The 25,919-nt window shown below is 43.3% G+C and overlaps 1 protein-coding gene across 2 annotated transcripts in view; it reads left to right on the plus strand.

Moving 5' to 3' along the window:
• Positions 1–21,304, plus strand: part of LOC134209794 (calcium release-activated calcium channel protein 1) — a 123,407-nt gene extending 102,103 nt beyond the window's left edge. For both annotated transcript variants that reach the window (XM_062685824.1, XM_062685823.1), the window contains exons 3-4: positions 5,381–5,524; positions 20,376–21,304. In XM_062685824.1, coding sequence (XP_062541808.1) covers positions 5,381–5,524; positions 20,376–20,900 — 669 coding nt within the window. In that variant the 3' untranslated portion in view covers positions 20,901–21,304. The remainder of the gene's footprint in view (positions 1–5,380; positions 5,525–20,375) is intronic.
• The last annotated feature ends 4,615 nt before the right edge of the window (positions 21,305–25,919 follow it).

The raw sequence follows: 25,919 nt of genomic DNA on the forward strand, positions 1-25,919 counted from the left end.
ATATGCACCCCACCATAAATGGTACGCAGCACTTTCCTTTCGAAAACTCCCAGTGCGCGTTGGTCCTCCACGAGCATCGTCCAGGTCTCGTGTCCGTAGAGGACTACCGGTCTAATGAGCGTTTTGTAGATTGTCAATTTGGTACGGCGGCGAACTCTATTCGATCGGAGCGTCTTGCGGAGTCCAAAGTACGTACGGTTTCCAGCCACTATGCGTCTCCGAATTTCTCTGTTGGTATCATTTTCGGCAGTCACCAGTGAGCCCAAGTACACAAATTCTTCTACCACCTTGATCTCGTCACCACCGATGCAAACTCGAGGTGAGTGGCTCACATTGTCTTCTCTTGAACCTCTTCCTATCATGTACTTCGACGTGTTGATGACTAGTCCGATCCGCTTAGCTTCCCTCTTCAGTCTGATGTAGGCTTCCTCCATCTTCTCAAAGTTACGTGCAATAATATCTATGTCGCCGGCGAAGCCAAATAGCTGGACGGACTTATTGAAAATTGTACCACTCGTGTTAATCCCTGCTCTTTGTATTACCCCTTCCAAAGCGATGTTGAATAGCAGACACGAAAGACCATCACCTTGCCGTAACCCTCTGCGGGTTTCGAAGTGATTCGAGAATGCACCTGAAACTGCCATAGCTGGTCCCGATCGATTGTATCATATGCGGCTTTGAAGTCGATGAATAGATGATGTGTGGGCACCTTGTATTCGCGGCATTTCTGCAGTACTTGGCGAATGGCGAACACCTGGTCTGTGGTGGAGCGTTCGCCCATAAAACCCGCCTGGTACTGCCCCACGAACTCCCTTCCAATTGGTCCTAGTCGACGGCATAAAATTTGGGATAGTACCTTGTATGCGGCGTTCAGCAATGTGATTGCGCGGTAGTTGCTACAATCCAGCTTATCGCCATTTTTGTAGATGAGACACATGACACCTTCCATCCACTCCTGCGGCAAAACTTCCTCCTCCCAAATCTTGATAATGACCCAGTGCTATATCTTTTGATATAGGTTATTATATAAGAACCAACTTAATCGTATATTATGCACAGATTGGCTATATACGTACCAAAGTGGAGGCGATATAGGTACATACGAGTTTTATTATACGATTTTTTCCCGACATCATGAGAACAGTATTACGATTATACATAAAAATATGAAAAATAAAATAAATCTTACCAGCACCAAGTCTCGAACATGCGATCTTTGGATTTGCAGGCGGATACTCTACCACTACACCATACTGCGCATCTTGAAATAATTCGGATTTTTGTCCAACATAAACTACACAATTTATATCTTCACAACTGCTTGAAACTTCTACAAGCCGTTTGGACTGAAGTGGTTTCGATTGTATTACGATTCACATAGACATTCATTAGCACTGATTTATGATATTGCAAGGAGTATAAGTCATTACGAGTTTTTATTCGCACAATTACGATTGATTTTCTCTACGGTAAAAATTATCGAATACGATGCATTCAATACAACATCTTTCGACAATAATCTGACAAAGTTTGATATACAATGCGATTCAGATTTCCGATGGACGCAAATGCGACTTTATTTGCTGTTTGTTATACGATATGTGGTTTACTGGGGCAGTGCCTCACCACCGTGTTTAAATAGCTCTCCTGGTAGTTGGTCAACCCCAGGGGCTTTGTTGTTCTTCAGCCGGCCAATCTCCTAAACAAAGCTAATGTAGTGGAATTCACAAGAAAACGAAGAAAATAATATCTAAATACTCTTCAAGTGAATTCTACTCGAAATTAATGTATGACGCATATTTGAGTGGAGTTCTCAGAACAAAATGTATGTTTATAAACAATTGCTAATGAAACATTTTGTAAAAGCACTAAGAGAATAATTTGTAAAACAAAATATTCGAGGATAAAATAATTTTCTACTCCATTTTTTGACTCCGTCAGCTGGTAGTAGATGGGACATCACTAACAGAAACATTACAGAAAAGATTTTATTAAAGTTTCACCTAAAATTTATGTAGGCAGGCATTTTTGTCTTTTCGTCATAGTCTCGTAAGCTCAGGAGAAACGTTCTGCTTTAATGGAGTTTTAGCAAATGGACGTTGCTTTCCTTGGTTTAGCCTACATGGCCAAACAAAAGTTCAATTAAACTTAATTTGCATTTCTAGTGAATTTGAGAATGAGTGCCATTGAGGTATCATGAATCATAAAACGTTTACATCCAGAACTACTTACATGGAAATTATCTGCATATGTTTTCAAGTCGCTCCTAAATGAAAATTATTTTGAGACAGTTTTTTGCATATTTATCAACCCGTGCTTTCTTCATTTCTTCAACATACTCCACCATTTCAGGTCGGTTTGAAAGGTCTCCTTCATAATGGCCCAGTATTTTTCTATAGGGCGCAGTTCCGGAGTGTTTGGGGGGTTTTTATCTTTCGGCACGAAATCGACATTATAACTGCCGTTATCTGAAAAAGTGACGTGTACGCCATTTTCCAAACATGGTGTTATCGAGTAGTACTCTTCGAGCTCTTTAACAGAAAAATGGAATTTCGCGATTCCAATTTTTTCCGATGGCACGATGCAACAGATTCTTATACTTTAAAGTACTCGTGCAAAATTTTTTTGGACACGCTATGTTCTTTCGTCGCCATTTTGAAAACTGTTGTGCACTTGATGAAATCACAATCATTATGACGAGCTCGGTGGTCTACTGGCTACCGCTTTTGCCTCATAAGCAAGAGGTCGTGGATTCAATTGGGTTCAATCCAGGCTCGTCCGTTTCCTAGTTTGTATTTCTATCTTAGTTATTTCTGTCTTTCACGTTGTACCAAAACTATTCCTACTGTTAAAACCTCCCACACAATCATAAAACCTCTCGGAGCACCTATGAGAGGTCGTAGAGTTCTCTGCATATTTTTTATGGAACGTACACACGGTCAAGCAGTTTGACCAACATTGACTCCGCCCCCAAGAAAACGTTAGTAGGTGTCGAACTAACCATCCTTCCCCTTCCTCAGCATTCACAAGAACGTGGCCAGGACCGATCCCGACTATTGAAGAGTGCTTTGCTTCAATCTATGAGATAGTGATTAGTCCCAAATCAATATCTGTGGTAACGGATGAAAGTGATGCTATACTCTCGTACAATTGTCTTGGCTTGTACCACCTACGAATTTGTGCACACTCATTAAACAATACACATCAAGATTAAACTATGTCTACGCAAAATTCCTATTAATTTTAACCGACGGGTAAAAAAAATAGAGCAATTTGGGTGTGTTTTTGTTTTTTTTTTTACAAGGGAGAATGCATTTACACACGAACCCAGTACACGGGCATTGTAGTTGCCAAACTACCACCAGGAAGTGTACTGGGGGGTCGGGCCCGACCATACCGGGAATACCGACTAAACTCCCTTTGGCTCCACCATCGTTTCCCACAGGAACTACCTCTCAGTACTACTTCTGGGGGATGGCAGTACTAAACGTACTCGCTCGTTCTCGCTCACACAGGCACCCGTCCCGTGCGAGACTGACTTGGGTGCTCGCTCTATCGCACCCTCGAACACACCCTACATACTCTGTTGCACCTCTGTCATGCCGTGCGGGTCTAACTTGTGTGCCCACCCTTCTCATGCCATGTGGGTCTAACTTGTATGCCCACCCAAACCCTTGATTCATGCTCATACACTCCATGCTTGCACACACGTTAACGCTCCTATGGGTCTGACTTGTGTGCCCACCCTTCTCATGCCGTGCAGGACTAACTTTTGTGCCCACCCTTCTCATGCCGTGCGGGACTAATTCTATGCCCACCTTTATCGTACCATGTGAGACTGCTCACCTCTTTCATTCAGTTCGCGCTGACACATACTACTCGAGTCATTCGACCTAACACTCCCTCTGGCATCCCTTGTGGGACTCTTCGCTTAGGTTCCCACTTCTGACATACCATGTGAGTCTGACTCACCTCATTCATGCCATATGAGACTAGCTCAACACGACTCAACTCATTCCTTTCTGTACCATGTGAGACTGACTTGGATGCTCCCCACACTCCTCTGCCACGCCACGGGGTATCAGTAGTCGTAGGAACCAACATTCCTGCGCTACTCCCAGCGCGGCGTGTGCAGTCCATACATACACCTATTCATTCACCCTTCTGCCATGCTTCGAGGTGACGCTCTCGGTTGCCACCCGCTGCGCCATTACCTCTGCATGGGCAGACCATTCACACACTTCTTCGCGTTCGGCACTTTCGCTCTAACTTACCAATCGCAAGTTAGTCACGGGTGTGTGCGGATTCTAAACGGCACACCTTTAGATGCCTTGTTCGATCTGATAATTTTTTATGCTAATTTAAAATAATTTTATTCTTCAGCCTTTACTCCACAGATTTAATTCCCATTTTAGGGTTATTTATTTGAAATATACATTCATTCGATGTTGTTTGATAGAGTTGGCAAATAAATAGCCACCAAATAACTTCTCTTACTCACGAGTCACTGAATTTGTTTACGATTCGCATGAAATATTTTGATAAGTACATGCCGTTTAAATACACATGTATAACGTCTTCACACCGGTATACATACATACTGCTAAGTAATCTGTAGTATCGGGGCAGCAGACACTGTTTTAATTATGGATACAGAGATCCCCATAAGCGGTTTTCTAGTTATTGAGTATCCAAGAAAGTGTTTTACATTCAGAGAGAGAAAAAGAGAGCGTAAAGCGTATTAATTTGTGGCGAAAGGGCGACGATAAGTTCCGTACGGGCATCATCAGAAAGAAAAATATCATTAGATCACACCCATAGAAGTAAAGTTACAGTGATTGAACAGTAATAACTTAAAATTAGTTATCAGACATTAGCGATTAGCAGTTTGTCCAGTGGCTATTTGAATAGAAAATCCCCCCGATTAGTCGCCGCCGCTCGTGAGAAACTCGCACATGCAGGAGTCTCTCACACTGCAGGAGACAGGTGAGCGCCGGCGCAAACTAGCGAAACGACGTGCGCGCGTTCCCTTCCGAATGAGGAGACAATGCATTTACACCCGAGCTGTTCACAATCGAATCTCTGTTTGAACTCACCGTACTACCGCCAATTCAACAAATCAGCTGCAGCAGCGGCTGTGGTCGGCAAACATTCGGCGGCGAGCACCGGTGGAACCGCGACCGCCGGATCAGCAAACCACAACAGCGGAATATCTTCGTTCGGCATCACCAGCCTGCTGGGTACTGGAGGCGGAAGTCATACACTAGGAGAAGAGGTGCTTGATAGCGATTTCAATAAATTGATTCTAATTTAAATACATCTCGCTTTAATTAGTCTTGCCCCGTTTTCTAATTGATTGCTCTCTTCCTATGCATTACAGAGACGTTCACACATCAGTACAATGTCCCAATCCGGCGACGAATATAACTCCCCAAATTATCTATCCTGGCGGAAGCTGCAACTCAGTCGAGCGAAGCTGAAGGCATCCAGCAAAACGTCGGCGCTTCTATCTGGCTTCGCAATGGTAAGTATCGCAACATTTTCAACGCAGACGCACACGTCGTCACGCGCAAGTGGCGGGTGAATTCCTTTACCCCACACACGCCCATAGACATGAATGAAACCACGTAATTCTAGCTCCCCGCGTGTCCCTCGTTTTCGCATCGGAACGCGTAGAATGCTGGTGGCGAATAACGAGCAGGTGTCACGGTCAGTGTCACTGTGGGGGTACCCCACAGTATTTATCCTCGGCCGGTCAGATGAGTGTTGCTGTGGTGAGAGTTTCGAACGATTATTCGAAGAGATTCGAGGTGCACAGCAGCATGATAGGCCACTGCTGTGGCAGCTCATTCACCTCTTCACCTCGGTTTGGCGCTTGGTGTTTTGGTAGCGAGTGCGACGACGGAAGTATCTTTTTCTATTTTGTGTGATCCTCTCGCTTCGTTGCGCAGTGTCTATCGCAGGACATTCTTTGCTAGCCAAGTGTAGTGCTGATGAAGATATGTAGATGAATTGCGATGATGATGATGTTGATGATGGTACCGTGGTTTATAAATAATTATAACGCTTGAATCAAAATTTCGCGCTCTGTGACACAACAGTTTAGGTACCTATAGCTTGTTTAGTAGCCTCTATGATTCTGATCGTTTCCTCAAATCTGCAGATTTGGTATGGAGTCAAGAAAAACACATCTAAATAAACAGAAGTTACACATTGCTAGATATTCAAGAGTTGCATTTAATGTTTCTCAAGCTTGCATCACAAGATGAAGATAATTTTATTTCCTTTACGATTGTAACTGTTGGTTAATTATTTGAGAGCCGTAGAAAGAACAACTTGTATATATACTGTGGTTCAGAAAGGAATCCTTATTTATGTTAGCTGAATGACATGACGTTAATAATAATGACTACTACGATCTAATTTCTTGACGCTAATATCTTCAACACTCCTCCTCGTCAAGATCCGGCAAAACTCCTATCTTCTCTCGTAGAGTCCTGATTCTCACGTTCTGTAGTGGTTTAGTAAGAATGTCTGCTAACATCTCCTCAGTTGGACAATACTGTAATTCTATCTCCTTCGTTTCATTTAGTTCTCGCACAAAGAAGTATTTTGTATCAATGTGCTTAGTTCGTTTCTCAACTCTGTCTCCTTCTACTAATTTGATACAACCTTGATTGTCTTCAAATGTAGTAACCGGGCAAGAAATGTCTTCACCAATGTCATTCACTAACTTACAGATTAATTCCTGACATCCTTCCGCCAAGGCAACAAACTCTGCTTCAGTGGATGATAATGACACACAATTTTGTTTTCTTGATGCCCAGCTTATTAGACCTCCTCCGTAGCGCACAATGTAACCTGAGTTCGACTTTCTATTACGATGGTTGCTGGCCCAGTCGGCATCTACAAACATTTCTAGTCCTGCTGAAGTAGATCCCAGGTTTAAGGATGTTCACTAGTGCTGGAGAGATACCGCAAAATCCTCTTTGCTTCTTGCCAATCACGTTGTATGGGACAGACATTTCTGTGCCAGAATGGACACACTTGCTGACACATCGGGTCGGGTGTTCACAGCTACATACAGCAGACCTCCAATTGGTCGGGGTTCAGCCAAAGCACACCAAGCGCCAACGAAAAATTACCGATTTTTCTGCTCAAACTTTCGTTGATCAGATTTAATTGATCACAAATCGTATTGGTTATCCCTCAACCCCATAACTGAGGATATCCTACTGCAAATGTATGCTTAAATTGATATGAAACAATTTTCGTTGTTCTTGAACGAATAAAATATTACAAGTCAGTGAAAAGCCGCTTGGTGCGGTTTGGCTGAACCCCGACCAATTAATCTTAGAAATTGATTGTTGTTTGGTAATCTATGATCCTTCTCCTCCTTATGCTGTAAGTATGCAGGATCTAACGGAATTTTTTGAAGGTTTCGATTCATATTTTTTGATTTCGATTCCAAGAAAATGCTTGATAGCACCAAGATTAGTCATGGAAAAATGTTGCAGCAATATTTCAATTTTTTTCTCAAACTCTTCTTCAGTTTGGGTTGCAATGATAATGTCGTCTACGTAGATAAGGATATAACTGAATCGTTTACCCTCCTTTTTACATACAGGCAAGGCTCAGCCTAGGATGGCATGAAATTCATTGACTTGAATACATTGTCTATTCTTTGGTTCCACTCACGGGCTGATTGCTTGAGTCCATAAATACTTTTCTTCAGACGACAAACAATATTGGCTCCTCCTATTTGGTACATTTCCGATTGCTTCATGTATATTGTTTCATCGAGTTTACCATTAAGGTACGCGGTTTTCACATCTACATGCTTGACAACCATTTGATATCGACTTGCTATAGTGAGGAATGTTCGCAACGTTACTTGTTTAGCTACAGGAGCAAATATTTCATCGAAATCCACGCTTAATTTCTGTGTAAATCCTTGCGCCACCAACCTGGCCTTGTGACGTACAACATTGCCGTTCACATCTCGTTTCGACTTGAATAACCATTTACAACCAATTGCTTTCCTGAGTCCGGCGGAAGTTCAACCAGATCCCACGTTCCATTTTTTAACTAAAGAGATATATTCATCATCCATAGCAGCCTTCCATAATTCTGACTTGGAACTTTCAAGAGCTTTTGTCGCTGTATCAGGATCTCACCATTGCTAGAGGAATTGTTTCTGGTAACTAATCCTTGCGATATTTGATGTTGACTATTCCTCACTGTTGCAAATATTGCCAGATCTGGCTGACACGACGATGATAATGCTGTAAACGTTGGCGAACTGTACTGCCGTGAATCGCATATTTGTCCCAGGGATAAACCCAGGGAAACCCACCAAAGATGGGACAGATATGCGATTCACGGCAGTGTACTACTGCGGACTCGGTAGACTAGCCCAATACTACGCGCAGCAGCTGGAAGTGGCACTCCCAACGGAAGAGCAGCTAGGCGCAGCATCTCTTGAAGATGGCTGGAGATATTCGATCCGCCATTGAAGCACCGCAACCGCTGCACTAGGCACGGTCACTCCGGATCAGAGAAACGACTGGTATGACGGCGAATGTGAGCAGTTAGTTGAGGAGAAGAATGCAGCATGGGTGAGATTGCTGCAACACCGCACGAGGGCGAACGAGGCACGATACAAACGGGCGCGGAACAAACAAAACGGAACAGACAAGCGCCAGCAGGAAGATCGAGACCGTGAAGAGACGGAGGAACTGTACCGCGCTAATAACGCACGAAAGCTCTATGAGAAGTTGAACCGTTCACGTAAGGCCCTTACCACAGCCCGATACCTTCTTACGAACGTGAGGTGAGGTGATCCAAAGGTGGCGGCAGCACTACGAAGAGCACCTGAATGGCGATATGGCAGACAACGGTGGCGGTATGGTAATGAACCTAGGAGCACGCGCGCAGGACATGCGACTTCCGGCTCCGAATCTCCAGGAAATCCAGGAGAGATCGGCCGGCTGAAAAACAACAAAGCCCCTGGAGTTGACCAACTACCAGGAGAGCTATTTAAACACGGTGGTGAAGCACTGGCTAGAGCGCTGCACTGGGTGATTACCAAGGTTTGGGAGGATGAGGTTCTGCCGCAGGATGGAAGGTGTCGTGTGTCCTATCTACAAAAAGGGCGATAAGCTGGATTGTAGCAACTACCGCGCAATCACATTGCTGAACGCCGCCTACAAGGTACTCTCCCAAATTTTATGCCGTCGACTAACACCAATTGCAAGAGAGTTCGTGGGGCAGTACCAGGCGGGATTTATGGGTGAACGCTCTACCACAGACCAGGTGTTCGCCATACGTCAGGTATTGCAGAAATGCCGCGAATACAACGTGCCAACACATTATCTATTTATCGACTTCAAAGCCGCATATGATACAATCGATCGGGACCAGCTATGGCAGCTAATGCACGAAAACGGATTTCCGGATAAACTGATACGGTTGATCAAGGCGACGATGGATCGGGTGATGTGCGTAGTTCGAGTTTCAGGGGCATTCTCGAGTCCCTTCGAAACCCGTAGAGGGTTACGGCAAGGTGATGGTCTTTCGTGTCTGCTACTCAACATCGCTTTGGAGGGAGTAATACGAAGGGCAGGGATTGACACGAGTGGTACGATTTTCACGAAGTCCGTCCAGTTATTTGGTTTCGCCGACGACATTGATATCATGGCACGTAACTTTGAGAGGATGGAGGAAGCCTACATCAGACTGAAAAGCGAAGCTAAACGGATTGGACTAGTCATCAACACGTCGAAGACGAAGTACATGATAGGAAGAGGCTCAAGAGAGGTCAATCTGAGCCACCCACCACGAGTTTCTATCGGTGGTGACGAAATCGAGGTGGTTGAAGAATTCGTGTATTTGGGCTCACTGGTGACCGCCGATAACGATACCAGCAGAGAAATTCAGAGACGCATAGTGGCTAGAAATCGTACGTACTTTGACTCCGCAAGACGCTCCGATCGAATAGAGTTCGCCGCCGTACCAAACTGACTATCTACAAAACGCTTATAAGACCGGTAGTTCTCTACGGACACGAGACCTGGACGATGCTCGTGGAGGACCAACGCGCACTTGGAGTTTTCGAAAGGAAAGTGTTGCGTACCATCTATGGTGGGGTGCAGATGGCGAACGGTACGTGGAGGAGGCGAATGAACCACGAGTTGCATCAGCTGTTGGGAGTACCATCCATCGTTCACACCGCGAAAATCGGAAGACTGCGGTGGGCCGGGCACGTAGCCAGAATGTCGGACAGTAATCCGGTGAGAATGGTTCTCGACAACGATCCGACGGGAACAAGAAGGCGAGGTGCACAGCGGGCAAGGTGGATTGATCAGGTGGAGGACGACTTGCGGACCCTCCGCAGACTGCGTGGTTGGCGAAGTGCAGCCATGGACCGAGCTGAATGGAGAAGTCTTTTATGTGCAGCACAGGCCACTCCGGCCATAGTCTGATGATAAATAAATAAACTACTGCGGACTCACTTTTATCGAATAAAAGGATTATTTCGGACCGAGTGTGCGCTACCAGTGTACGCATGTCGTCATAATGATGTGGGGATACCCCGATGATTTTCAGGAAAATCCGCTTAAACGCGCTGGGATGAATTGAAATTCGATGCCTCTTTCCAAACATTCTGTAGTCCAGGCCTGTGCCCTTCAGTTGATCGACTAAAACTTGCCGCAACTTCTTAACTTCGCGCGACACGCCAACGAACGTGGTGCTGTTGTCACAGTGTATTGTACGGACGCGCCCAAAACGACTCACAAAGCGCCTCAACGAATTGACCCACGACGCCGTTGATAAACCGGCGACAATATCAAGGACTACGGCTTTTACGGCGAAACAAACGTACACTGCGACCCAGACCTTGACCGAAGCACCTCTTCCTGCCAGTGTTCGAACGAAAAACGGCCCACAATAATTCAACCCCGTGATTTCGAATACTTTCGTTGCTGTAACGGTAGTGGTGCCATGAACTGGTTGCTTGCTGGTGGACGAAATCGAGTACATGTCATGCAATGGTGAACTGTCCTTCGAGCTAAAATTCTGCCACGAATCGGCCAAAAACGCTGCCTGATGGTTGCAAGTAATTGAGTGGGCCCCGCGAGTAGTGTTTGGTGATGTATGGAGTTGGCTATCAGCTTCGAAAGGTGATGGTCAGCCGGAAGGATAATTGGAAAGCGGCTGTCAAAGGAACCACGAGATTGCGCCAGCAATCCGTTGATTCGGAGAAGACCGGAGTCGTCGACCCATACATCGAGATCCTTCAGTGGTGATTCATAATCAGCCTTACGAAGTGCCAGCGGATCTTCCTTGTTCTTATGTAGCAAGCGCAGTTCCTGCTGGAAGTCCTTACCTTGCGCTACTCGGATCAGAGATTTCAAGGTGCTATCATATTCTATGGGAGTGATTGATCCCACATTGCGGTCGTGCTTTAATAGCTGACGCAAACAGTACGCCGCGATCCTGAGAAGATGCGAGAGCTGGGAGAAATCGTGAATAAGCTCTGCCTGGAATAAGATAATGAGGGATGTGATCCATTTTTTGAAAGAAGGGATTTTTACAAAGTAAGGAAATGGTAGATGTGTTCCGTTCTTCAGAAATAAGCGTTAGCTCTGGATAAGGCAAAGGCGAATGAGTTTTACTTTCCAGAAGTAGGAGTTTGTCCGGATTATGGATCAATGGTTCTCTTATTATTCTATGTTTCGAATCTACAATATTTCACAGAAAAACATTTGATCGAATTCATTTTTGCGCAATAACATTTGGCGGTATGTAACTTTCGATGCATGATATTTGATAGCGATCATTTAAAAAAGGGACCATCTACCGTTTTTGCCTTATACCGGAAAAATGTGTTCATTTGAAAAGGCATTATCACTTCCTTCCCCTAATACCGGGAGATACTATCATATAATTTATATTAACTTGCACCGCCTGCACTGCCGTTCTACGCATAATTGTACCAAATTCAAAAAATGCAACTGAGAAAATCTCGTGTAGAATAAAACTGCAATTTTCATTTCTAGCGGGTAGGATTTTTTTAATTCTTTTTTAGGTGTTTTTTTAATTCTAGATTAAGTTCAACACCGATATAGCGGGTAGGAGTTTTAACCCTTGTGTGGCCGGCTGGGTACCCGGGTACCTTTTTGGAATTCAATTCGCGATATCTAAATGAATTGTCATAGTAGGAGGTTGAAACTCTGTCATATCCACAATAATGACGGCCAAAATCGATTGTACGGGTTAACTGAAATTTTTATTAAGGAGGGGTTGAGGGAGGGGTTCCGACATTTTTTTACCCTTTAAATGGCCGGCAGGGTACCCGGGTACCCACGAAACTAAAATGCTTATATCTTTGGCAATTTTAACCGTTTTCAACCGTTTTGGGCTTATTCGATTCAGAATTTTGTCCTTTATCATACTGTTCCAGTATTGGACCGGTCCGGTCCCTCAGATCACCGGGAAATCCGGATTTCTAGGGACATGTCCTGCATAAATGATTTTCGATAGGTAATCAGCAATATAGGTATCAAACTTCTTGATATTTCATCAGCAGGTTGATTTTTATTGATTTGGGTCCATCAGACGTGCAGATCTTCCATTGGCCATTCCAGAACAGGTTCCTCGAGGGGTCATAGATGGCCATGAATAATTTTCAAGGGAACATCAACAATATGGGTATCAAACTTCTTGAAATTATTTCCAGGGTGTGTTCTTGACAAGTTGACTCCGGAGTGGCCATTTTGGAACAAGTTTCCCGGGTGGGGAAGGAGGGGGGGGGGGATTTCTTGGCCAAAAACATTTCTCATTGGATCCCCAACAAAATGGATGTTAAAATTCTTGAAACTTCTACAGCAGACTTTTGTTTATTATCTTGGTTCCAACAGATGTGCGAAAATTTGAGTGGCCATTTCGGAACAGATTCCCAGTGGGGCCAAGAATGGTCATAAACATTTTTCAATGGAACCTCAACAATATGGGCATCAAACTTCTTGAAATTGCCTCAGCAGTTTGTTTCTGATTGTTCTAGAGCCACCAGACGTGCTGCTTTTATAGTTTCCATTCCAGGACAGGTTCCCCGTAGGGTCTTAAGTGGCCATAAATACTTGTCAATATAAATAAATATAATTAAAAAAAAATGCTGCCGTTTTTTGTAATCCGTGTGTTGAGAGCAAAATCATTGCAAGGACCACCCTTTGACACCAGAAGGCAACTAAGTGGACCACCGAAAGCTCCAAAACATCCGGAGAAGTTGCCGATTCTAAAAGTTTATCCTAGAAAACTGAGACTTTTTAGAATTTTAGTGTTGTAGCAATGAGTGAGCAAAATCAATACAAGGACTACTCATTCATCCCGGATGGCTACTAAGTGGTTTTTATAAAGTGCTGGAACATCAGGAGAAATGACCAGGTGTAGAAGATTATACAGTCGACTCTCCACATCTCGATGTTCTATATCTCGATATCTCTCCTCATGTTGATGGTTTTCTCGGTCCCTTTAATCTACATACATTTGGGCATTCTACATCTCGATAACCTCCCTAGCTCGATATCTCTCTATCTCGATGCGTTCTGGTCATATTTTGTTCAGGATTTTCTTTCCCTATGTCGATATATTCGTATTTCAAGGCTACTAGACCATTTTTGGACAATAACAAACGCATGAACAACAATCGATGACATTTGTTTTGTTGTCGTTTTTCATAGCAACGAGCTTTTTTCAATCTAGTACCTATTTCAATTTTCCTCCCATTCTTCGATCTCTCCTTATCTCGATGGTCCCTCCAATATCGAGATGTGTAGAGGCGACTGTATTTTGAAGTAGCGATTTTTTTTATAAATCTATTGTTGGCGATATGCCAATTCTGGAAATCCGTCCTAGAAACTATTACTTGTTGTAGCATTGTGAGAGTAAAATCATCGCATAAACAACGAATTGACCACCATTGGTCATCTGGAACTGAAGGTCCAGAACACCCATAGTAAAGACAAATTCTTGAAAATTGTCCTAGAATACAGTTGTTTATTATACATGTGAGAGCAAAATTCCGCTAAATGGTCCTCCGGGAACTCCGCAACATTCTGAGAGAAGGGCCAATTTTTGAATTCATCCTCGTAAACCGTATTGTTTCACAAAACGATTTATGCATCAAAATGAGACCAATACCAATACCAGAACCGAACGTTGACCCCGGGAGGTCACTAAGTGATGCTCCAGAAGCTCCGGAATAGCCGAAAAGGTAATCAATTTTGGAAGCTTCGGAACTTTCGAAGATGTGCCAATTTTTAAGTCGTCCTAGAAAGTTATGAGTTTTTGGAAATCGCTTGTTGAGAAATGTGAGAGCATAATTGATGCAATCTAAACGGATAGCCACAATACATCCAATAATTCTGCGACTTTCAATAAATCGTTTATTCACTTCAAGTGATGGAATAAAATGGGAAGTACGAAATCGTCTTATGACAAGTGAAGACACTCCACTAGAAGCTCTAAACAACCTTTGACTGACGTATTGTAGAGCTCCACAATTGTCAATCTTGGGTGATGTTCCTCCAGTTTTCATAAACGTTTAGGGTTCCCAGGTCCGATTCCACCGCGTGCAGCAGCTAGCGTGTTCGTGGCCTTCAGCGAAGTCACTGGCCTCTATCCGGATCTCTGGTGAATATTGTTTTTGCTATTCTTTCTTCCGACATTCGCACTAAGTGACCGGCCCACTGGAGTTTGCCGTATTTTATACGATTCACAATATTTTCTTCTTGATACAGCTCGTGATTCATGCGTCTGCGCTACACATCTTTTTCTAGTTTCCCATCGAGAATTGTACCTAGCACTTTTCGCTCGAAAACGTCAAAAGCTTTCCTGTCCGCCTCTTTTTACATCGCGTCACTATGCTTCAATCTCTCCACGGTCACAAACGCGGTTGATACGTCGTCTGCAACCCGAATACTTTATTTCGAGTCATCAAGCGTTGCACGTATCATCGTAATCAGCCTCGCCGGAGAACCATGTTTAGACAATGTCTGCCACAGATAATTTCTTTTCACTGAATCGTACGCTGCTTTGAAATCAATAGACAGATGGTGAGTCTGCAAGTTGTACTCCCGAAATTCATAAGGGATCATCTTCAGGCTAAACATCTCATCCGTCGTTGATCGGCCTCCACGGCCAGACAGGTAGATTTTGAAACTGGAACGAAGAAATTGATAAGACTAGCCAGTTTCTTCATCTACTGAGGGAGCGGATCTAGTTACATTTTTTTTCACACAGATTATCGGATTCAGAATGCAAGTCAATGTAGAGAAGGGGGATGAAATGATGATGCAATCACTCGCCCACTGCAAGCCGAATATACCTCTGCACTTTCCACGAGTTCGTACGGAATTTATTGGAATTTTTGGGTCAAGGTTCGAGTGGCAGAGGTCCGTCTTGGTTAACGAACTGCCAATGTTATAGATAGAAAGCAACTGATGGAATTTCTAATTGGATGTAGGAAACAAGCTCTTTAGTTCATTTTCAATTCTAGCAGATACTGCTAGAATAGTCAAGTTGAAGGTATAGGAATAGAAATGGAAATGGTATGGAAGTCCATTTCCAGTTCTAGCGATTGCTAGAGATAAATATAAAGAAAGATACAAAGTAGGAGAATGGAACGGACCTTGGAATGAACCCACGACCTCTCGCGTATGAGGCAGAAGCAGTAGCCTTATGACTACCAAGCCCGCTCGCTTCTCCCTCTCTTTTTACTTTGTTACAAAAAAATTGTTCACGATTACGCAACTGTTGAAAACAAAATGTAAGAATTGACGATTGTTTCGGGAATTCCGTTATTTCAGCAGGACTTCTTGGTGGCCACTCGAGATCAATGAATTATATTTGCAATCTCGCGCTTAGAATCATAAGGGCGTAACTGTTTTGATCGATTTATCTTCGACGAGTTCATGGTTGTAATGAAGGATGATTGCATCTTCTACCTGAAGTAAATATAAAATCGATGAAGAGAAATCGATCAATACAGTTACGCCCCTATGATTCTAAGCGCGAGCAAAGACTCTGCTTCTATACTGCTATTACAAACGATTTTCGAAAGTTTCTAGAACGAACTGCAATAATTGACCACTGCTCTGGATGTCCCTGCACTTCTGAAGCACCATTTGGGGACCACCAGGTAGCCCTTGCAATAGTTTTGCTCTCACAACAAATGACGAATTTCAAGAATTAACCACTGCTCCGGATGATTCGGAGCTTCCCAAGGATAACTTAGTGTCCACCTGGAATCAATTGATGGCCCTGGACATTACTTTACAACGGATTGTTTATAAAAAAGGCGCAAATTTCTAGAATGAACTTTCGTAGTATCAGATAGAGGCCACCTAGAATCGAAGAGTAGTGCATGTATTGGTTTTGATGTGACAATGTTAAAACAAACGGTTTATGAAAAGTCACATCTGTCTAGAAGAATTTCTGGAATCGATCATATCTCCGAGTGTCCGGAATCTTATGGTGGGTCTCCTGATGATCACCCGGCGTCAATGAGTGGTCCTTGCTTTGATTTTGCACTCACATTGCGAGATAAATTGATTTAAAACAAAATGCGGCTCTGAAAATGTTTATGAACATTCCTGACTCCTCAGGGAACCTATTCCGGAATTGGCAATCCGGGGTTAACTTGTTTGATGAACCCTAATAGATCAGAAATAAACGCTTGAGACAATTTCAAGAAGTTTGACACCCATATTGTTGGGGTTCCAATGAGAAATGTTTTTGGTCAACCCCGGCTCCCTGGGAACCTGTTCCAGAATGGCCACTCCGGAGTCAACTTGTCTGGTGAGCCTAGGATCATGAAGGACATACGCAAGAGTTAATTTCATGAAGTTTGATACCCATATTGTTGATGTTCCATTGAACAATGTTCATGGCCACCTATGACCCCTCGAGGAACCTGTTCTGGAATGGCCAATCGAAAATCTGCACTTCTGATGGACCCAAATCGATAAAAATCAATCTAGTGATTAAATTTCAAGAAGTTTGATACCCATATAGCTGATTAGCTACCGAAATCCACAATCAGTATCATTTATGCAGGACATGTTCCTGGAAACCCGGATTTTCCAGGGATCGAATTGACCGGATCGGTTCATCCTGATAACATCTTTATAGAAGAGAAAATTCTGAATCGAATAAGCCCAAAATTGTTGAAATCGGTTGTAAATTTCCAGAGATATAAGCATTTTATTTTCGTGGGTACCCGGGTACCCTGCCGGCCTGTTAAGGGTGTTTTTTTTGCCGGCCACACAACGGTTAAGGAGTTTAGATCACTAGACTAATGGGAGAGTTCCATTCTATTGAAATAATTAATGTTTTGAATACATAAATTAAATTTACGGCTTTAATCATGGAAATAGTTTAGCGGGACAGTTTCAGCCCGTGCTTGCAGATTTCTACCAATATTAGTCCCGCTGAGTGGGCGATTTCGTTAATGACTACAGTAGACGTTCGATAACTGCAAGTCATTTAACTGCAATGCTTTTTAAATGCAATTCGATAGTTGCAACAGTTTTGCAGTTATCGGACCGCTAAACTTCAATCTGATGTCAAACTCAATGACAGCTTCATTGCGCTGCACATTTAGATGCACTTTTATTGCATCTGACGTCGTTTGACAACCATTTGACGTCTAGAATGCATTGCAGTTATCGAACGGCATTCGTTAACTGAAAAGTAAACATGTTGCAGTTATCGAATGGCTACTGTACTATGATCGACATATCTTGTCTCATGCTTTACTTAAAAAAAAATTTACTCTCCACGTGGTTGAATTACAGTTCTATCACTTAGGATGAAAATCCTTAAGACTAGTCAGTCGTTTGTATGACAGATTCTTCCATAATGATTCAACGAAAGAACCAGAAATCACGACACCTGCGACACAGATAAGCTTCACAATTTTTCAATGGGACAACCAGACTTAATGTTGTTTTCGAACAACATTCGGTATTTTTTAATGTTTTCGTAAAATATGCATAAGAATAGACTGCTCTGAGATAAAAACTTGAACTCTCAAAAAACGAACATGGGACAATTATGCGTAGAAAAGCAGTGCAGTTTATTATGAATCATTTCTGACTACCTGTTAAGATTTTTTAAAGCTTAAATTTTTGAAAGCTTAAGGACATAGTTGGAAGAGTACCACGATGGCAGCCAATATGGCACCGGACCTTCCACGGGCCAACCCCACACCTCCCGCACTCCTCTCCCACCAACATTCGAATGCATCGAACAGCATCGAACAAAAGTTAATTATTCAAATTACTAACCTGTTCACAGCATATTTCCTTACTTCCCGTGATAATGAACATGTTTCTTCAATGAATCCTATGTATTCCGGCTGGAATGGTAGCATAAATTAGCAGTTTCGTGCCAATTTAATAGCCGTCCGCGATTTGTTGGGTTCATCACTGCACTTCACTTCTTCTCAAAGGGCATTGGAAAAATCAAGTTTTTACTCACTTCTCCGCACATGAGCAGCCCGAAATGTTGATAGAATGCAAATTAAACACCACTTTTTGAAATCAGTCACTTATTTGAACCGAAAACTTAGTATAAACTGCTAGATTTGCCCGAAAAAAAACTGATCGCGGAGCGAATGTAAACACCGCGGTGCACCGGCACCGGCAGCAGCAAACTAATAAGTAGGGTGGCTCAAAAAATAATTTTGCTTCGCCACGCTCAGTTGATTATGATTTATAATTTGGGTGTCATCCAATGGTTTGGGCTGGTTTGAAAAGGTTTGTATGACAGTTGATATGGCGAGGTTGAATTTAACATTATTCTGATTCTGGCACTCCGTCATTGGGCGATGGCGAGGGGGGAGACCATATCGGGACCGCTTTGCGATTTGGGCGTAACTTATTTTGTAAACAAACATTGGAAGACGAATTCCTGCTCCAGGAGGCATTTCCCGAGAAAGCCACGGTATGCATTCGACAGAGTAGGCTTTCCTCTATCAGATAGGGGAACTAGTTTTGGGGAAAATCGCTTGCATTTTGCTGAGTCCATGAAACAATGTTTGTTTACAAAATAAGTTACGCCCAAATCGCAAAGCGGTCCCGATATGACGGGATGAAATATTTAAGAGCTTCAACTCCATAGACAATCCATATTGAATGGTCGTTCTAATAGTTTGGAGTCGATTTTAATCGAGGTTGCGATTCTTTCGCATGATAATTAGGCTTCTCAGAAGGCATTAGTGAAACGTGCAATTCAACAAAATACCCAGAATTTGTCTGTGATATCTATCGCACCAGGGGCAGATACTTCTAGTCTAGTCTAGTCTACACTATCGTACCAGGGGCAGATACTTCATACAAAAAGTGTGACATAAGGGTGAGTATAAAATGCTATATTTGCGTTACGTAATCAATGGATCTTTCCTGCGGTGCGGTTTTCGTTCACTGAAGTCTCTGGAATGTTGCTTTCAGCAATGTGGGTTCTCTTTTCGCCAGCGTTTGGAGGGAAAGCGCCGTAATCAGTGTAATAAAAGGTTTAGTTTCTCATTCTAGTTTTCATACAAACTTGAACCGGCTTGCGCTCAACCAGTTTTTGTTCAAATCGGTTTTTTTAGGACACTCGGAGCATGGGACGGAATCGAGTGAGCGTGATTGTGCTGGGTCGTTTTTTGAACCACCCTACTAATATTCTTTGTTTTTTATGAATTCGACACAAATACTACTACAGTATATGAAAGTTTTTACTGTACCAATACTATCAAAGCTTTGTTTTGGTACTCAACCCACCTTCACCTTAACAATGAATTATGGGTTCTGATCATGTATTGCCTGATTTTCTCAAAATTGCACGCGGCGAACCCTTCATGAAAGGTACCGCCGCGTTTTTTGCACCCCGTTTACTTGATTCTTATGGGTGAATAGCATTGCGGTGTATCGTTTGGCGCGGCCGTACCTTTCGACAGTCATTCGCCGCGTGAAGTTTTGTGCAAGTACCCATTTGGGAACACTACAAACGCCGCGCAGTGTATCATATCCAGAAAATCTGACAATATTTGCCTTCTCAAGACATAAACTGATCCATATTTGTGAAGCAAATTAAAAAAAAATAATTTTTTTTTTCGACTTTGTCAAATTTCCTATTTTACCACCCCAAAATTCACCAGGGGGTGATAAAATCGGGATATTACTGTATTCCGTTCTTTTTACGTAATAGCCTGGAAATTATCTACAAGCACATTGATACAAATGAAAACAAGTTTCTTAGAATACGTATTTCAAAATATGCTTTTTTTTCCCTTGACTAAAGTTTCCTTCCAAACTATCTGCTTCCAGGTTGCCATGGTGGAAGTCCAACTCGACGAGCACACCACCGTACCGCCCAGCATGCTGATTGCGTTCGCAATCTGCACCACTCTCCTGGTAGCGGTCCATATGCTGGCCCTCATGATCAGCACCTGCATCCTGCCGAACATCGAAACCGTATGCAACCTGCACAGCATCTCACTGGTGAACGAATCTCCCCATGAGCGACTGCACTGGTACATTGAGACGGCGTGGGCCTTCTCAACCCTGCTCGGGCTGATACTGTTCCTGTTCGAAATTGCCATCCTGTGCTGGGTCAAATTTTACGACCTCAACACAACGGCCGCGTGGTCGGCATGTATCGTCCTCATCCCTGTGTTGGTCATATTCGTGGCCTTTGCTCTGCACTTCTACCGATCGCTCATGACGCACAAGTACGAGGTAACTGTTTCCGGCATCCGGGAGCTGGAGATGCTCAAGGAGCAAATCGAACAGGACCACCTGGACAGCCATCACCATCACGGGCCACCGTACCAGTCCGTGCAGATCGTTTGATCAATCCTTCCCATTCGGACGCAAGGCGCGCATGAATCTGTGATCGTGATTTCTCTTTCTTTATGTTGAATCTTTATTAAGCGCGGATATTTACGTTTTTGTTTTATTCTTGTCAACGTAATTTAGTTTTAGCCACATCGGATTACAGTAAACCTCATTATACCAACTATTGTTTCCCTTTCCCATTGTAAGCCAATCAATAATGTGATCATGTGCTTATTCGAAGTAAACGAAAGACATATTAGCCCCTAGTTAGACAACGAATGAGAGAATCATGTTTGTGCTTTCTAATGTTTAAGCCAAGGAAGGTGATTTTATATACAACGTCATATTACTTTTGTATAAAAGAGCAAACATTTATAATTTGATGAGTTTTAAAATAGATCCTTCTTTAAATTATCTAAGCCCCTTTTGTTTCCTTGATAGCTTTTGGTTATAACGCAGCTACCTATTGAGCTAATTTAAATTAAACAACGTAGAAATTATTTAATTTGAAAAAAAAATAATCTAGGGAAATAGAGTCAAATTTGCTCAGCAGTTATCCGAAAATCCCTAATGTTTTCGTCTTCCTACACATTATAACAGGAACATGTCCTATTCTTTATCTAGTAACTAAAATATCTTTTGGATATGGGATGTTGTTGGAACATCTTGGATATTGTTGGAAATGTCAATGAAGGAAAGATACATACAATTTGACAGTAATACACGGTTCGAGGCCGCATCTCTCCATCCTCAAATACGCCCCACGCTCGCCAAGTCGTTCTGCACCTGGTCTGCCCTTCTCGCTCGCTGCGCTTCACGTCGTCTCGTCCCTGCCGGATCGGAAGCGAACACCATCTTTGCAGGGTTGCTGTCCGGCATTCTTGCAACATGCCCTGCCCATCGTACCCTTCCAGCTTTAGCTACCTTCTGGATACTGGGTTCGCCGTAGAGCTGGGCGATCTCATGGTTCATTCTTCGCCGCCACACACCGTCTTCTTGCACACCGCCAAAGATGGTCCTAAGCACCCGTCTCTCGAATACTCCGAGTGCTTGCAAGTCCTCCTCGAGCATTGTCCATGTTTCAGTACATATGCCATGTACCATGTGACAGTACATATGCTAGGCAAAAAATTGCGTGACAGAAGGGGAAGGGGGGTGTAGAAATCTCAAAGTAGTGGACGTCATATTTGAATCACCCCTGAAAGGTTTATTTTTTGTATTATGAATCATAACGCTCGGTCTGACACAATAGAGGTAATAAACTATAGAGGACGATTGTCGCTGTGGTTCCTTTTGTTATCGTCCCCAAACATGTTGGGTACCTATCTGTCAAAACGTACTTATTTTTCCTTCGTTGACATTTAGTGCCCTATCCTCGCCAGCAAAAGATGTTTCGCCAGTGACGACAGCGACAATCTTCCTCTATAGTTTATTACCTCTATTTCTGACACCCACCCTTCCCCTAGAGCGGCCCCTGTGATTCTGAGCATGTAAAAGGCCCCTACGATTCTGAGCGTAGGCTTTCAGCGATCGTGTACGTACACGCACGTTTCACTCACACTTTTACTCGGTTTGTTTGCAACCACGAGCAGCTGTCACGGCAAAATCAAATGGGATTGTTTGCAACCACGAACCTGTGTTCGTGTTGGTGAGAAATGTCGGCGAGACCCTAATTGACAAATCAAAACAAAATTTTCAAAACGACTTATCTGCTTTTGTTTATTTTATGCCGTCGACTAGCACCAACTGCAAGGGAGTTTGTGGGGCAGTACCAGGCGGGTTTTATGGGCGAACGCTCCACCACGGACCAGGTGTTTGCCATTCGCCAAGTACTGCAGAAATGCCGCGAATACAACGTGCCCACACATCATATTCATCGACTTCAAAGCCGCATATGATACAATCGATCGGGACCAGCTATGGCAGCTAATGCACGAACACGGTTTTCCGGATAAACTGACACGGTTGATCAAAGCGACGATGGATCGGGTGATGTGCGTAGTTCGAGTTTCAGGGCATTCTCGAGTCCCTTCGAAACCCGCAGAGGGTTACGGCAAGGTGATGGTCTTTCGTGTTTGCTATTCAACATCGCTTTGGAAGGTGTAATACGAAGAGCAGGGATTAACACGAGTGGTACAATTTTCAATAAGTCCGTCCAGCTATTTGGTTTCGCCGACGACATAGATATTATGGCACGTAACTTTGAGAAGATGGAGGAAGCCTACATCAGACTGAAGAGGGAAGCTAAGCGGATCGGACTAGTCATCAACACGTCGAAGACGAAGTACATGATAGGAAGAGGTTCAAGAGAAGACAATGTGAGCCACCCACCGCGAGTTTGCATCGGTGGTGACGAAATCGAAGTGGTAGAAGAATTTGTGTACTTGGGCTCACTGGTGACTGCCGAAAATGACACCAGCAGAGAAATTCGGAGACGCATAGTGGCTGGAAATCGTACGTACTTTGGACTCCGCAAGACGCTCCGATCGAATAGAGTTCGCCGCCGTACCAAACTGACAATCTACAAAACGCTAATTAGACCGGTAGTCCTCTACGGACACGAGACCTGGACGATGCTCGTGGAGGACCAACGCGCACTTGAGTTTTCGAAAGGAAAGTGCTGCGTACCATCTATGGTGGGGTGCAGATGGCGGACGGTACGTGGAGGAGGCGAATGAACCACGAATTGCATCAGCTGTTGGGAGAACCATCCATCGTTCACATCGCGAAAATCGGACGACTGCGATGGGCCGGGCACGTAGCCAGAATGTCGGACAGTAACCCGGTGAAAATGGTTCTCGACAACGATCCGACGGGCACAAGAAGGCGAGGTGCGCAGCGGGCAAGGTGGATCGATCAGGTGGAAGATGACTTGCGGACTGCGTGGTTGGCGACGTGTAGCCATGGACCGAGCCGAATGGAGAAGACTCTTATATACCGCACAGGCCACTTCGGCCTTAGTCTGAATAAATAATAATAATATCTGCTTTTGTAAACAAAGATTCAAACGACGATTTGACGAATCTGATAGCTCTCCTACGCAAACTAACACCATCAATAGGTAGATGAAGGCCTCCGCTACCTGTTGATGGTGTTGGTTTGCGTGGGAGAGCTATCAGATTCGTCAAATCGTCGTTTGAATCTTTGTTTACGAAAGCAGATAAGTCGTTTTGAAAATTTTGTTCTTAAATTTGTATGGGTCATAACGCTCTAACAGATACCCTCCCACCCTCTAAAAAAGGGTTATGTAATTTATGAATGGGCCCAAATATCAAATTTGCACTTTGCGAATGATTTGGCTCAGTGTGAAGGACTGACAGCCTATATAATCGATCAAAATTAATGGTTTGAAACTTCACTCCATATATGTAGATCGGTTCGGATGAAGATGGCGCTGTATGATTATGGCGTTTCAATTCTACTTACACGCTAATTTTTTTTTACTCATCTATAAATGATACTACATATATAGATAGTGGAATATTATAAATTCAGTAGAAAACCGAATTAGGGATCGTTCAAAAATTACGTCCATCGTTTTTCGGCATTTTCAACCCCCTCCTGTCACAAACTGTCACAAATCATTGACTCCCCCCCCCCTGTACGTACATGTGTCATTTTTATTTTGGAGATTATTTTGGTTTTTCTTTTTCGTACAATATTTTTACAATAACATAATTAGTTATGTCCCTTATACTAACAGTTTGAATATGTTTTTAAAATGCAAGTTGTTCTTAAAATGCTTGCAGTATTTTTTTCTTGTGGATGGACGTCACATAAGACGAACCCCCCTTCCTCCCCCTGTCACAAACTGTCAAACTCGGACCCCCCTCAAACCTTGGACGTAATTTTTGAACGGTCCCTTACAGTGAACGTTCGCTAATTGGGGGTTTTCTAGTTGGGGCGCTTTTTAGTTGGGGGTTTGCTAATTGGGGCGAAACCCAATTAAAAAGCAGCTAAACGTCAGAATGTGATGTCAAAAACGAGTTGACGTTTTGTTTCCGTGTTTGGCGGGATCGATATTTTCTGGCGCGTAAAATTTTCCTTTGCTCAATGCAAAAAGTAAACAACATTGACGCTTGTCAAAACGCCCCAATTAGCGAACGGCATTCGCTAGTTGGGGTGAGGTCGTGCCCCAATTAGCGAACGATCACTGTATAGCCGCGATCGAAATTCTCGCGCTTAGTTTCATAGGGGCGTAACTGTATTTATCGATTTCTCTTAATCAATTTTATATTTTGTTAATATCTCAATTGTTTCAAAAGCTACAACCATGATTATTGATTCTGGTGCAAGATACAATCAACCTTTATCACACCAAACCATAACATCATCGATAATCTAGCACAATTCGGCAAAATAATAAAAAGAAAACATCGACGAAGAGAAATCGATCAATACAGTTACGCCCCTATGAAACTAAGTGCGAGAATTGGATTTTTCTCACAATCAATACCGACCCGGTGCCAAGCGTGGTGTCATCATCATCAATAGACATAGCCCGCTGTCATCATTAAAACGCAGTATGAAAAAAAATTATAGCCCGGGACATCCTGGCTACGATCTGGCGATGGGCTAAACAATAGGATGTCAATAGCCTGATCAATACGTTAAACCTAATTTCGGAAGTGGTGCGCTGTATAGCACATCAACAATTGAAAACAGCGCACCACTTCCGAAGTTAGGTTCATACGTTAAAATTGTGAGAAAAATCCAACTTCGTTAGCGGCTATAACTCGGATTTGCACTGAATTGATAATATATAGATGAGCGAAGATAAATCCTCTGTCTCCAAACGAGCATGACGTCACGATTTCAATGGAAACGTTTAGGGCTGTGACGTCATATGCGCGTGTGCACGGGCAAAAAAATCGACTCAGCCATGCTTTCGCTTATCTATAGATTCTACTATCTATAGATGATACATAATACATGTTTACATATATGTATAGGACCGATGTCCACGTAGCGGTTTTTAAACTGTGGGCACGTCGCGTCCATGCAAGGTAATCCAGCATCGAATGGGGTAATGCA

This window comes from Armigeres subalbatus, chromosome 2 (assembly GCF_024139115.2).
Source record: "Armigeres subalbatus isolate Guangzhou_Male chromosome 2, GZ_Asu_2, whole genome shotgun sequence".
In the NCBI taxonomy this organism is placed as follows: Eukaryota; Metazoa; Arthropoda; class Insecta; order Diptera; family Culicidae; genus Armigeres; species Armigeres subalbatus.